The 11,997-nt window shown below is 43.4% G+C and overlaps 1 protein-coding gene across 1 annotated transcript in view; it reads right to left on the bottom strand.

The window, feature by feature from the left end:
- Window positions 1–11,997, bottom strand: part of LOC145397494 (calcium-activated chloride channel regulator 4A-like) — a 36,119-nt gene extending 24,122 nt beyond the window's left edge. The window contains exons 1-5 of the mRNA XM_080270557.1: window positions 11,806–11,997; window positions 6,619–6,904; window positions 6,155–6,157; window positions 4,461–4,614; window positions 1,136–1,253 (exon numbers count right to left, since the gene is read on the bottom strand). Coding sequence (XP_080126683.1) covers window positions 1,136–1,253; window positions 4,461–4,614; window positions 6,155–6,157; window positions 6,619–6,904; window positions 11,806–11,997 — 753 coding nt within the window. The remainder of the gene's footprint in view (window positions 1–1,135; window positions 1,254–4,460; window positions 4,615–6,154; window positions 6,158–6,618; window positions 6,905–11,805) is intronic.

The following is an 11,997-nucleotide window of genomic DNA, read 5'->3' as shown; positions in this document are numbered from 1 at the left end:
CCTCATTTGTAAGCTCTATGCAGTATGTAATATTAACTAACACATCTCAATCCTAAAATTACCTGTTACCTAAAAGAACTTGATATATATATATATATATATATATATATATATATATATATATATATATATATATATATAAGGTAACTGCAGTAGGCCTAGTGAGTCAGCTACAAGAATAAAGTAAGGAAAGCAAAGAAAAAAACTCCATGTAACTCATCAAAAGTTTGCTATTCATCCATGTGCTTACTAAATGTTCACAATTCATATCCTAGCACCCCTTCTGTATCAGTTTACTTCTACATATGGCACCTTAATATTCTCTAGTACACTGCTTCCAAATCTGTCAACGCTTAAACCCTAACATGATAAACCTTCTATACACACCCTATTCCATGTGTCGTTTCAGAAATCACATTTTCTTTTTTTTTTTTTTACTGTAAAGAAATGTTTAGTGCACCTGCCTGCGGGATTTTTTGTCTAATCAATTACTGTACCATGATTCACCTTGAATTGTCAGATTCAGCAACTATGCACATCATGGGTAGCCAAGGTGAATTAATTATCCCTATGGGAGTAAGGGGGCTAATTATTTATTCCCAAAGGGTAAGAATATTAATTACCCCTAGAGGGGGTAAAAGGAATTAGTTACCTTTGAGTTGGGATCAGGAAGGCTAATTACCCCATATGATAAGGGGATTAACCATCCTTAGGGAAAGACGTTAATTGTCCCTGAGGGGATATTATCGGGAGTGAGTTAAGAGGGTTGATTACTCCCGGAAGGGGGTACAATGGGGGTAAGGCTTTGAGTGTGTGGGACCGTTGTGTGGGATGTATTGATATTGTCTATTGCTCATATATTGTTGCAATTATCGTCTTCATTTTCATTCAGCCACCAGTTTTTAACATGCAAGGTAATGATAAGGAATGCTATGAATATAAAGTGACTAGATTACAGCCTTCAATGTGTTAGCTCAGTGAAAGTCGTGGTCAGTCATTCCGTTACACTTCTGAGACTCAAAATTAACATTGCTAGATCCTGGCCCATTTGATCATTGTGGATTAAAATTATTGAAGTATCTAGTACAGACCATAAGGTACTGTACAAGTATCTTTGTAACTGTAACTCTCTCACCGTGTCTATGAAGGGTGCAGCCAGGAGGGAAGAGGTGATGGTCGTGTTGGCTGCTGAGAGGTCTGGGGTGAAGGTACAGTCCTCTTCTTCGCCCTCGGCGCTGCAATCCTCACTGCAACTGGAAGATGTATGCACAATACATGTAAGTAATGAACAACACACTTCATTAAGGAACAACAAGTATACCTCTAGGGATAATTTATCTGTTTTACTCAGACTAACGAAACACGACTTTACTCCTCACTAGGAAATCTCTCAAGGTCTGATGGTTAAGAAACTACATTATCTAGATTTTATTCTGACTCATTCAGTTCGGTGACGTAAAATTTCGTCGAGAAAGTTCCTCTTACGTAAAATAAAATCGCCTGATGGTATCAACAATAAAATACAAAGTAGACCGGATAAAAGCTACAGCGGCACCCATGCAGCCCCTATCCTGTACAGATGCGGTGGGCCGTTTCTAGCTGACGTGTCGGACTGCGGGGAGGAAGTAGAGGCAGAGGGAGAGGTTGATGGAGGGAATTGAGCTGTTCTTTGAATTGCTGCTTCGGATGAACCCACTGGGATTGCGGGGAGGATGAAGGACAAAAGTGATATGAGATGAGAGATGAAATATGGAGACGTGGTGCATGATCATTTACAGTGAATAGCGATACGCGTGTCCTTACCTGTGCTGGCTGCATAAACCGTGGTTTGGTAAAAGCTTGTATAATTGTGAAACATATTCATTTGCATCGATATTACCCACTTCATTCAACGTCTCTGACTGACTGTAGTCTGTCAGTCACTGTGCCAGAAGATGGGACTTAGCTCACATTTGCAGCTACATGCCATCTCCCTAGATTATGGCATCGGTCACATATTTGCATAAGGACTGCGATAATATCCTTCTCTGACCAGGGCATGTGCTCGAACTCCGTGCACGGTGCAGCGTTGTGAATTACAGAGGGAGGCAATGGTTGTGGAAGGTAAAAGAGTGGCAAGACTGTCATTACCAAGAGTGAACTTATTTGTCATATGAAAGAGTATATTATGTGTATATCCGGGCATTAACTCTTACTGAGCAGAAAGCTCGTTCATTCACACTCCTGACTGGCTAAAAACGCCAGAACACATAACAATCAGGGTCAACAACTATTTTCAAAGGTAACACTGGATTTATAAGAACGAACTCCAAGACACCATTTGCTACGAAACAGCCACTAAAAAAGTGAGTCGTCAATTGCATGTAATATTTAGCCATGTTTACCTACATCAAAATATACAATCATACCGACATTATATTTGCACAGGCAAGGTCAAAATCATGTGCGTTCAGGTGCAATATTGGTGGTTTGCTGGATGATCCACTACGTAAACAATTATCCTAAATAATCCTATGCACTGGTATACTGCAATACCTTTTAATATCTTATGCAAATTGTTAAATAAAATATCCACGCAATTGCCGTCATCATTATACCCAAATTATCGACATTAAATATCTACTCGTATTATGCCAGCTAGCCACAAACTCCGAACTCACACCCTTCATATACTTGTTACCTACCTCAGTCTTTCCTTACGCTTTCTATCCCCGCCAGTCCCACCATTGTGCCCCTCACCCCTCAATCCCTCCAGGATACAACTATCTCCTCACCGCCCCGCTCATCCCTCCAGTTTAAGTTACCTTAATCCCCTTCCCGCACTTTAACACGTCAGCTAGAAGCGATTTACTGTCTCTGTGCAAGGGGTGCCAAGGGGTGCCTGGGTGTCTCAGTTCCTTTAGTCCAGACAATTGCTCGTGGACCCTTCGGGCCCTGTTTCACTTGCTCCTGCGGAGGGCTCTCGCACTGCGCACTCGCTCTCTCGTGCTTGTCACTCGTTTCCTCGTGCTTCGGACGTGCGTTGCGATCATTTCTGGTAATCCAAGTCACGTTTATGTGCTGTTCTAGTCTAACGTTGTCACTATCGGCCGTCAAGGCAACATCGATAACGGTGAACGCAACCCTAATTTCACGCACGCCAGTAGCGGCGTTTTTTGGTCAAACTCTGATCGCTCATTAAATATAGTAAAAGTTTTTCAATCGTGATGGGACCAATTTTTTTTTTCACATCAGCGAATTTTTTGCGATTTTTGTGCCAATTTTGGTGCGATTGGACTGTGTAGTTTCGGCTGCCCAAAATACACACACACACAGACACACACACGGCTAGAGCTTTAGTATATTAGAGGTGTACATCCTCGAGTTGCTCAGGAGATTTTGTTCAGCAGAGAAATCCAAGCAGTCACAGGCATCAACAACTTCCTTGAGTAACCCGTCCCTGCTACTGTTACGCCTGGGAATTATATTCTGAATCACCCCAGACGATTTTGTTTGATCAAACGAAATCCTATCAGTCAAAGGGTAAAGTAGGCTAATGGTTAATAAGTCTGCGTGTGACGTACTGGGCAGGAGGGAGTTAGTGTGAGAAAATAACTAACATTCGTATTCTTAACCCGTTCAATCCAAGGACGGCTTTTATATTTTTTAATCTGGTATCTACAGACGATTTTATTATGGCTACATTTTTCCATTTGAAAGAGGTCAGATCTAGCCTTCGTTAACCCCTTCAGTGCACGAGTGTTTTTTTTTTTTTTCTGAGTTGAATAAAATCGGCAGCAGGCGGTACGAATAAAATAAGTCGTCATTGTGGTGAAGGGATTGGAGCGTAAATGATGAAAGGGAGAGTAAGTCCCGTTGTTTTTGCTACAAATTCTAAAGCAACTGACAGGCAACGTTCTTGGCTTCACAACATCGTACCTGACCGCACTCTGTATTGTGAGATGTAGGCTATTTTAATGATCACGTAGGTATCCCATAAATGACAGTCAAATATTTGGAATCCAGCCGTTCTTCACCTGCAAGAGAGATGGAGTAGGAATATGAATGTGAAGTGCATGTTGGGGCGTGTCATTGTGAGTGTGAGGGCGTGTCAGTATAAGGAAGTGTGAGGGCGTGTCAGTATAAGGGAGTATGAGCGGGAGGCCGTGTCAGTATAAGGGAGTGTGAGTGGGAGGGCGTGTCAGTATAAGGGAGTGTGAGTGGGAGGGCGTGTCAGTATAAGGGAGTGTGAGTGTGAAAGTGTCATTTTAAGGGAGAAGAAGTGTGAATGTGAGGGGCTGTCAGTATGAGTGTGAGGAAGTGTCAGTATAAGGGAAAGGACTGTGAGTGTGAGGGTGTATGAGTGTCATGGAGTAACTGTGAAGACGTAGGCTATATAATGTGAGGGAATTCAAGTTTGAGGGAGTGTTAATATAGGAACTAGTCACGAGGTAGTTAGTGTGATAAAATTCTTTACTTACCTGCAAGATCCCGGTATGTCAACGTCGGTGCAGTAGTTGGGTCTAAAGACGGCGTCACTGCGGTACACAGTGGGGTACGTGGGGTCGCCAACATGCCCGTACTCCTCAAATGCACCCCACCGGAATTTCGCCCACTCGTGTACCAACGTCTTCCCTGTAAGTAGCGTAAGTATGCAGTCGTGTTCCTCGTGAGTAGTGTAAGTAAGCAGTAGTCGTAAGTAGCACTGAACGCATCTCAATTTCCTTCCACAGCGAAGCACAGTGGGAAGGTAGTAATGAGTAGTGAATCCCTTCAATCTGTTGACGTGTTATTCTGTGCATAATATGTACTGATTATGAAAAAGCAATTGATTAGCTGAAATAGCGGAAGTAATGAGAACAATTCGAGGACAAGATGTAGATGAAATTACATTTAAGAAATTGATAAATACAAAGATAGGATGACAACCATAAAACTCTGTTAGATTAGCCCGAACAAAAAAATAAAAAAAGTGTCAGACAAGGAGACAAAGATCGTTTGTTCGTTCGATTATGAAGGCTCCAACATGCATACAAGCGTCAGCCTAGGTCACCCAGTGGCTGCTCTGCACGATGTAAGATTTTTCGCAGCCTCTCTATTGAGTCTCTTATCACTGAGGTCACACTATGTTACCTCGTCCCAGATCTCCGTCGGTCTGTTACTCCAGTCTGCCCTCAGTGTTCACGCCTCTCACCCTCTACACGCAGTTGTCATCATCCATTCTCTCCACATGCCCAAATCATCTCAGGCTACCTCTTCCATCACTAGTAATACATTCAAATCCCATCCTTCCTCTCAACTCTTCATTCGCAATCCTAGCCTCTCCAGGTCTGTCATGCAAGTAAGCACTACACATCCATCTAATCATTATCATCACTGTACGTTTGAGTCTACGAATATCCTCTTCCTTTGCTGCTCAAGTCTCATTAATGTACAGCATTACACTCCTAACACATGCTGCATACATGGACACTGCAGCATGGAGGGAAAGCCATCTCAGTTTCAGGAGAGGCAACAGCTCCCTGAAATTCTTCCAACCACTCCTTACCCTTGCCACAGAGCTAGCTCCAGCCACACCTTCAGCACATAACATGTCCCCCAAATATAGAACCTCCTCCGAACACTCAAGTGACTCTCCAGCAAGATCAATCCTTTCCCTCCTCTCTGCCTCTGCATGCCCTCCCCTACACACCGAACAAACGAAATCAGCATTAATTTGCTGCCTGCCTATAATGCCGCAACATTTTTTATACACCAAGTTGTCACAAACCCTGCACATGATAGAGTCACTTTTCACACCCTTGTAGCAAGCTTCGCAAAGCCACACTCCCTCTGTTTTGGCAGTACCGCCACAAGCCTTGCATTTCATCACTTTTGTTTTATCCACATTTACTCCCAAAACTTTGTACTTCATTCCATTTCCCCACTTCCTAAATCTTTCACCGCCTCCCTCTCACTCTCCGTGATCAACATCAGCTCATTAGCATACAACACCTCCCGTGGAAGTCCAGTTCTGCAATCACGTAAGAGAGCTTCATGCACCATGATAAACTATAAGAGGCTTGAAACTGACCCCCTGATGGACACCAACGTTCTTGACAAACTGATAATTCATACCTCCGTTCACTCCCACTTGGGCGCGTGCACCCTTTTACATTGTAATAACCACTCTAACCTGCTGATTCTCAATCTCAGACTTTCTCATTGTCCATTTCACCACCTCGCTAGGCATTCTGCCAAACGCTTTATCCAGATAAACAAAAACAAAGTACAGTTCTCTCTTCCTTTCCATATATTTTTCCTGAAGTTGTCGGACGTTGAATGGCACTCTGTCAAAGGCCTTCTATAGATCCTACAAAAACAAATCACTACTACCTTTAGACAGAAGTCAGGCATTGATGTATGACCCTTCACTGATGATCCCTTCAGCACGGGTAATGCTGTTCTCCTCCTGAGGCAGGGGGGATCTACCCCTGCTGGAACGGCCCACCAGATTTACGGGGTACGCAAACCCCAAACCACGACAAGGTGGTTCCCGTGGGAGGAACACACACACACACACACACACACACACACACACACACACACACACACACACACACACACACACACACACACACACACACAGCCTACCTTTACGGTTAGTCGTATTGGTGTATGTAAGGACGAAGTTGTGGGACAGGTATATGAAGTCCCCCGGGTCGCCACATCCCCCCGGCTGCTGCGTCCAGGGTGTGTCGGTGAAGAGGGCATGTGACGGCCCCACCCGCACATGCGCAGTCTGCCAGTTGTGGTCTATGGTGTCGGTGGTGATGGATTCGCCTGAGCACATCCATGAGGTAGGCACGGCGATGGTTACGTCATTAAAGAACACCCGTTGACCCGTTGCGTCGTACATCAGGGAGGATGCATCTTGAAATATCGCCTGGAAAACGGAGAATGATTTACTGTGAGTAGATGCATAACTAATAATGAAAGACAAAAATGTGTGTGTGTGTGTGTGTGTGTGTGTGTGTGTGTGTGTGTGTGTGTGTGTGTGTGTGTGTGTGTGTGTGTGTGTGTGTGTGTGTGTGTGTGTGTGTGTGTGTGTGTGTGTGTGTGTGTGTGTGTGTGTGTGTGTGTGTGTGTGTGTGTGTGTGTGTGTGTGTGTGTGTGTGTGTGTGTGTAACATCGATCACGCCAACATTGCATCGCTTAACACTGAAACTAATACACAGACCAAATTAGAATCCTGTTGAATATGGTCAGTTGTGTTTCTGGAATGCATCTGTGCGTGTTCCAGCCTTTCGCAACACTCGTAGGCTACCCAGGCCGAATCGGTACCACTCCACCAACTTGGATGTAGAGTCGTGGTTGCAGGAAATTCGATGAGCCTTGGTTATATATTAATTAGGAATAAGTCACCGTGGTTACCAGTCAAATCGACCCTCCATTCTGACTATACATGGTCGTCAGTTGAGCTTAGAGGTGACGGGAACTTTTATCAGGTCAGAAGAAGCAGGTTATAATTGCCTCTGACATTGACAGAATGACGAATGAGATTTGATAAGCATGAACTTTCTTTTGAGCTTCAGACAGCCCATATGCAATTAACCTATGTATTTTGTTACCAGTCACATCCAACTTACAGGACAGGTGTCGCTAGAGTTGACATATAAGCCAAACTCGAACACTTACTGAACGGTGTTTTACTTCTATTTGTGTGTTAAAAATGCGTGTAGTCTTAACTCCTTCAGTCAGATAACATTTTGATTTTCTGTTGTCTTCTTGCTACCTTAAAACAACATTAATAAACTTCAAAAACACTTCTTATATTCAAGAAGATAAATGAACATTATTTATAGCCTCCCCAGCTCGAAAAGTTTCTTGTACGCAGCGAAAATATTGTGAAAGTAGCAAGAACAAACAAAAAAAGGAAAAGGAAAAAGAAAAAGAAGAAAGAAGAAAAGCAAGAGAAAAAGAAAAAGAACGAAAGAAAAAAAATAGAAAAGTCACCTGCTTGACGGATTTGAATTACAGTGCAAACTGCGGCCAGTGTTGCCACATGAACAAAACTGGAGGTGAATATAACCTACTTGCTATAGCTCCTCTGCACATGCACAAACCTGACTATCTATCTATAAATGATCATATAAGTATAATCTACCAAATCTGCAGGGTTTGACGCCTTCACTCCAGTAACGAATAATCCTAGTTAATTGCTGCTACCTCCAGATAATTCTATTCAGCTTAAGACCTCTCGGATTAAAAAGGTTAACGAAGGCCATATCATACCCGTCCAGTTCAGTGCAAAAAGTCTCTCCTAAACTAAATAAAATCGCCTGGACACGACAATCATAAAATGTAAACTACAGTAGTTACCTTCTTGTTTAGCCACAATAAGGAAGCTTCGCCATAACTATTCATGGTATGTAAGGTATGAAATTTTGGCATCATAAACAAGTCTGTGACCTTTAAAAGTAGTTCAAGGTCATTCATATTTGGAACATGACTTACATTAACCTAAGGTAGCTTCTTGTGTAATATCAAGATCTGAAGACAAGGGTGCGGAAGAAATAAATGAAACATGGGTACATTATACATTTGTCTTAATAACTGGCTAACTGTATGTTTAACTTTAACCACATTCCTCTCAGATAATAAGAGGGACCACAACTATATTTCTGTTAACTTAGAGCTGCACAGATTTTGTGGTTTTCTCTAAAACTTGCTACAAAGAAAATGCAGCAGATTTGACTTCGGTACTTTCCTCTAGGCTAAATGGCAAAATATTCAGCCAACATTTTCAGTAAACTTTTTTATCATAGGATTTTTAACCAAATAGCTGCATCTCACTTAGTTTCTGAGATATTTCAATTTCAGATATACAGTATTTGCATAATAAATGAGTATATGACCAACAAAATTAGGTCAAGGTAATTTATATTTGGCACAAGTACTTGGGTTACTCTAGGGTATCTTCCTGCCTAATAGCATCAAGAGCTAAGAAAAAAGTGTAAATGATGATGATGATGAGGATGCTGATAATAATAATAATAATAATAATAACGTACTTACCAGAACAATAATCTTTGCCACATACATGGCGAAGCTTAATAGCAAAGGCAAGCAGCACATCTGTGTGTGTGTGTGTGTGTGTGTGTGTGTGTGTGTGTGTGTGTGTGTGTGTGTGTGTGTGTTTCATGAGAACGGTAATAGATATCGACCTAATCCTTTTTTCATTAGGTCGGGGTAAGTGGATGGGTGGTTGGTGGGTGGGTGGGTGGGACCGGGTGGGATGGTGGGTAAGTGGCGTGGGTGTAGGTGAGGTGGTAGGTAGGTGGCTTTGGGTGGGGTGGGTTTAGGAGGAGTGGTGGGTGGGTGTGTTGGGGTGGGGTGCTGGGTGTATGGGTTTAGGTGTAGTGAGGTGAGGTGGATGGAATGGGTAGGTGAGATAAGTAGGCAGGGTGGGTAGGTGAATAGGGTGGGTTGGGGAGGTTAGTGGGTGGGCTGAGGTGGTTGGTGGGTGAGTTGTGGTGGAGGGGTGGGTGGGTGGGATAGAGATGGGTGGTGGGTGGATGGGGAAGGGTAGGGTGGATGAAGTGGGTGAATGATCGAGGTGGGGCTGGTGGGCAGGGTGGGTGGCAGGGTGGGGCGGTTGGGGTGGATAGATGGGCTGGGTGAGCCAGTCGAAGGGTTGGGTGGGTGGGGTGGGATGGGGTGGGGTGAGGTGGGTGGGGTTGATGAGTAAGTGGGTAGTGGGATAATACGTCAGTGGGATGAACAGGTCTGTGGTAGTTTAGGTTAATGTGGGAAAACAAAGCCATGGGGAATACTCGTATGTGCGTGGGGAAATAGGCCAAAGTATCAACTTAGAACAATTTGATAAAAACAGGTCCATGGAGGAAGCAGGTCCATGGGAGGAAACAGGTCCCTGTGCTGCTTCAGTGTTTCCCTGTGAGTAACCGTAAATCCATAAAGGAAAATAGGTTCATGTGATAATAGGTCCAAGTTGGGAAATAGGTCCACTGGAAAAGCAAGTCCACGAGGATGATGGTCCAAGGGGAAAATAGTCCTATGGTGTGAAAACAGGTCCCAACGAGAAGCCGTGTCAAGGCACAGCAAACCCGTCCCCGGCAGTCATTTTAGTGCTGACGTATAAACTCAACAGGATATCTAGTCAAAGATGTTACATGTCAATTTTGGAGTAAATCGGGTGAAAATTGACGATTTTATGCACATCTGAAATTTTAGGCTTGACCCACCTGACACTGAACCCCCTGATGTAATGAGACATGTTATAGGATGTAGATTTGAAAGATGCATCTTTAGGGTTTGGTTTCATGTCAATATGACGAATTTGGAAGGAGTTATGGCGAAAAACTTTTTTTTTTTTTTTTTTTTTTTCATAATTTTGGGCCTACAGCCTAGGCCCTGGCCCAGTTTGGCCACCAAATTAATCAGGTGATCAGGTCATAACCCATCAACCCTGTAATTTTGGTCATAAATCACACCAGTAGTTTTCGCGAAAAGTTGTTAATAGACAGATAAACAGACCGACAGACCGACAGACAGACAGGCAGACAAACAAACAAACAAAAACAGACAGGCAAACCGAGTGAAAACAATACCCGTCCCCGAGCCCCTCCGGCGGGGACGGGTAATGAAAGAGGTTCATGATGAAAATAGGTCCATGGGCAGAACAGGTACATAAGGAGTGGTTCACAAGGAAAAACAGATCCATAAGGAAAATATGTCCATGGGGGAAAGTAGGTCCAAGGGGAAAAGTGAGTCAATGGGGAACATTGGAAAACAGGGTCCATATGCTGCTATTGAGTGTCTGCCCTTTCCTCTCCTCCATCCTTCTTTCCTTCCATCCTCTTCTGTCTTTCTTTCCTTCGTTCTTTCCTTGTCCTTCTGCCTATGGGTGACTACACTCCCTCTTCTGTCTTTCTTTCCTTCATTCTTTCCTCTTCCTTTTACCTGTGGGTGACTCTACACTGAGTGACAAGCCAAATGGTTTCCTGAACACCAGGAAACCATTTACTATGCTGGGTCAGAAGGGAGAAAGATGGAAAAGACCTTTGTCCTGCGGTATGTTGTATCAAGCTGTTACTGATGATGAAGATGATTATGTTGATGATGATGATGATTGTAATGATTCACCACACATCTTTCTTAATCCACCATTCATTTTTCCTAGTACACTTTCTATCCCCCATAAGTCACTGTACATCCGTTTTCATCACGAAAGCGTGTTAGCCAAACTGCAGTATTAAATATTCACCTTGGTGTTGCAGGCGTTATACCAATCCTCTGACCTACCAGTCTATCAAAATGAGTTTCTGAAGTGTATATCCTACATCAGAGTTTATTCCTATGTTACACAAAGCAGCACATAATGAAGGTTACCCAGGGTGCCGACTGTGAATCACAAACATAAATGCTAATCAGAAATGGCTCAACAGTACATCAGAAACAATGAGTGTTAAGTCAGAAAGGGTAACGGAAGTGATGAGCATCGATTAGGTCGACACAAAATATCATGTTGTAAGAGATAATTATAGAGACAAAAAATTTTAGTGTCGTAGGTTCCTGTTGGCGACGTTCAGGTCAACTAACTCAGAGACAAACGACCACCCCTTACGGGATTATGGAGTCTGGCTATAGATTGGTAAGTAGATAAATATGTTCAGGTTACGAAATTTAAGGGCCAATGAGTCTGGCGCTGAAATTAAACGGTGGCGATGAAACGAGTGGACATAAAACTGATTTGATTGAACAGAGAAAATTTACGGGAAGGGGCAATGCAGGGAAATGCAACGAACGCCGAGAGTGGAATTATACCTTGATGCTGTCGATGTATTGAGAGCAGTTGCTATCGCTGAGGGAGTCACTGATGGCCACCACCACACCCTTGTATCCGCCATTTTCCACGGTGATGGCGCCTTGTGTGGCCGACGCTTGCACCACCACACTCACCCACGACACCACCACCGCCACCACACACACACACAACCACAACACTCCTCGCGCCAT

This window comes from Coenobita brevimanus, chromosome 5, assembly GCF_032717465.1.
Source record: "Coenobita brevimanus isolate Jiangsu-jjx chromosome 5, ASM3271746v2, whole genome shotgun sequence".
NCBI classification, from domain to species: Eukaryota; Metazoa; Arthropoda; class Malacostraca; order Decapoda; family Coenobitidae; genus Coenobita; species Coenobita brevimanus.
Note: the sequence above shows the minus strand (reverse complement) of the source record. Positions and strands in the feature narration are given on the sequence as shown.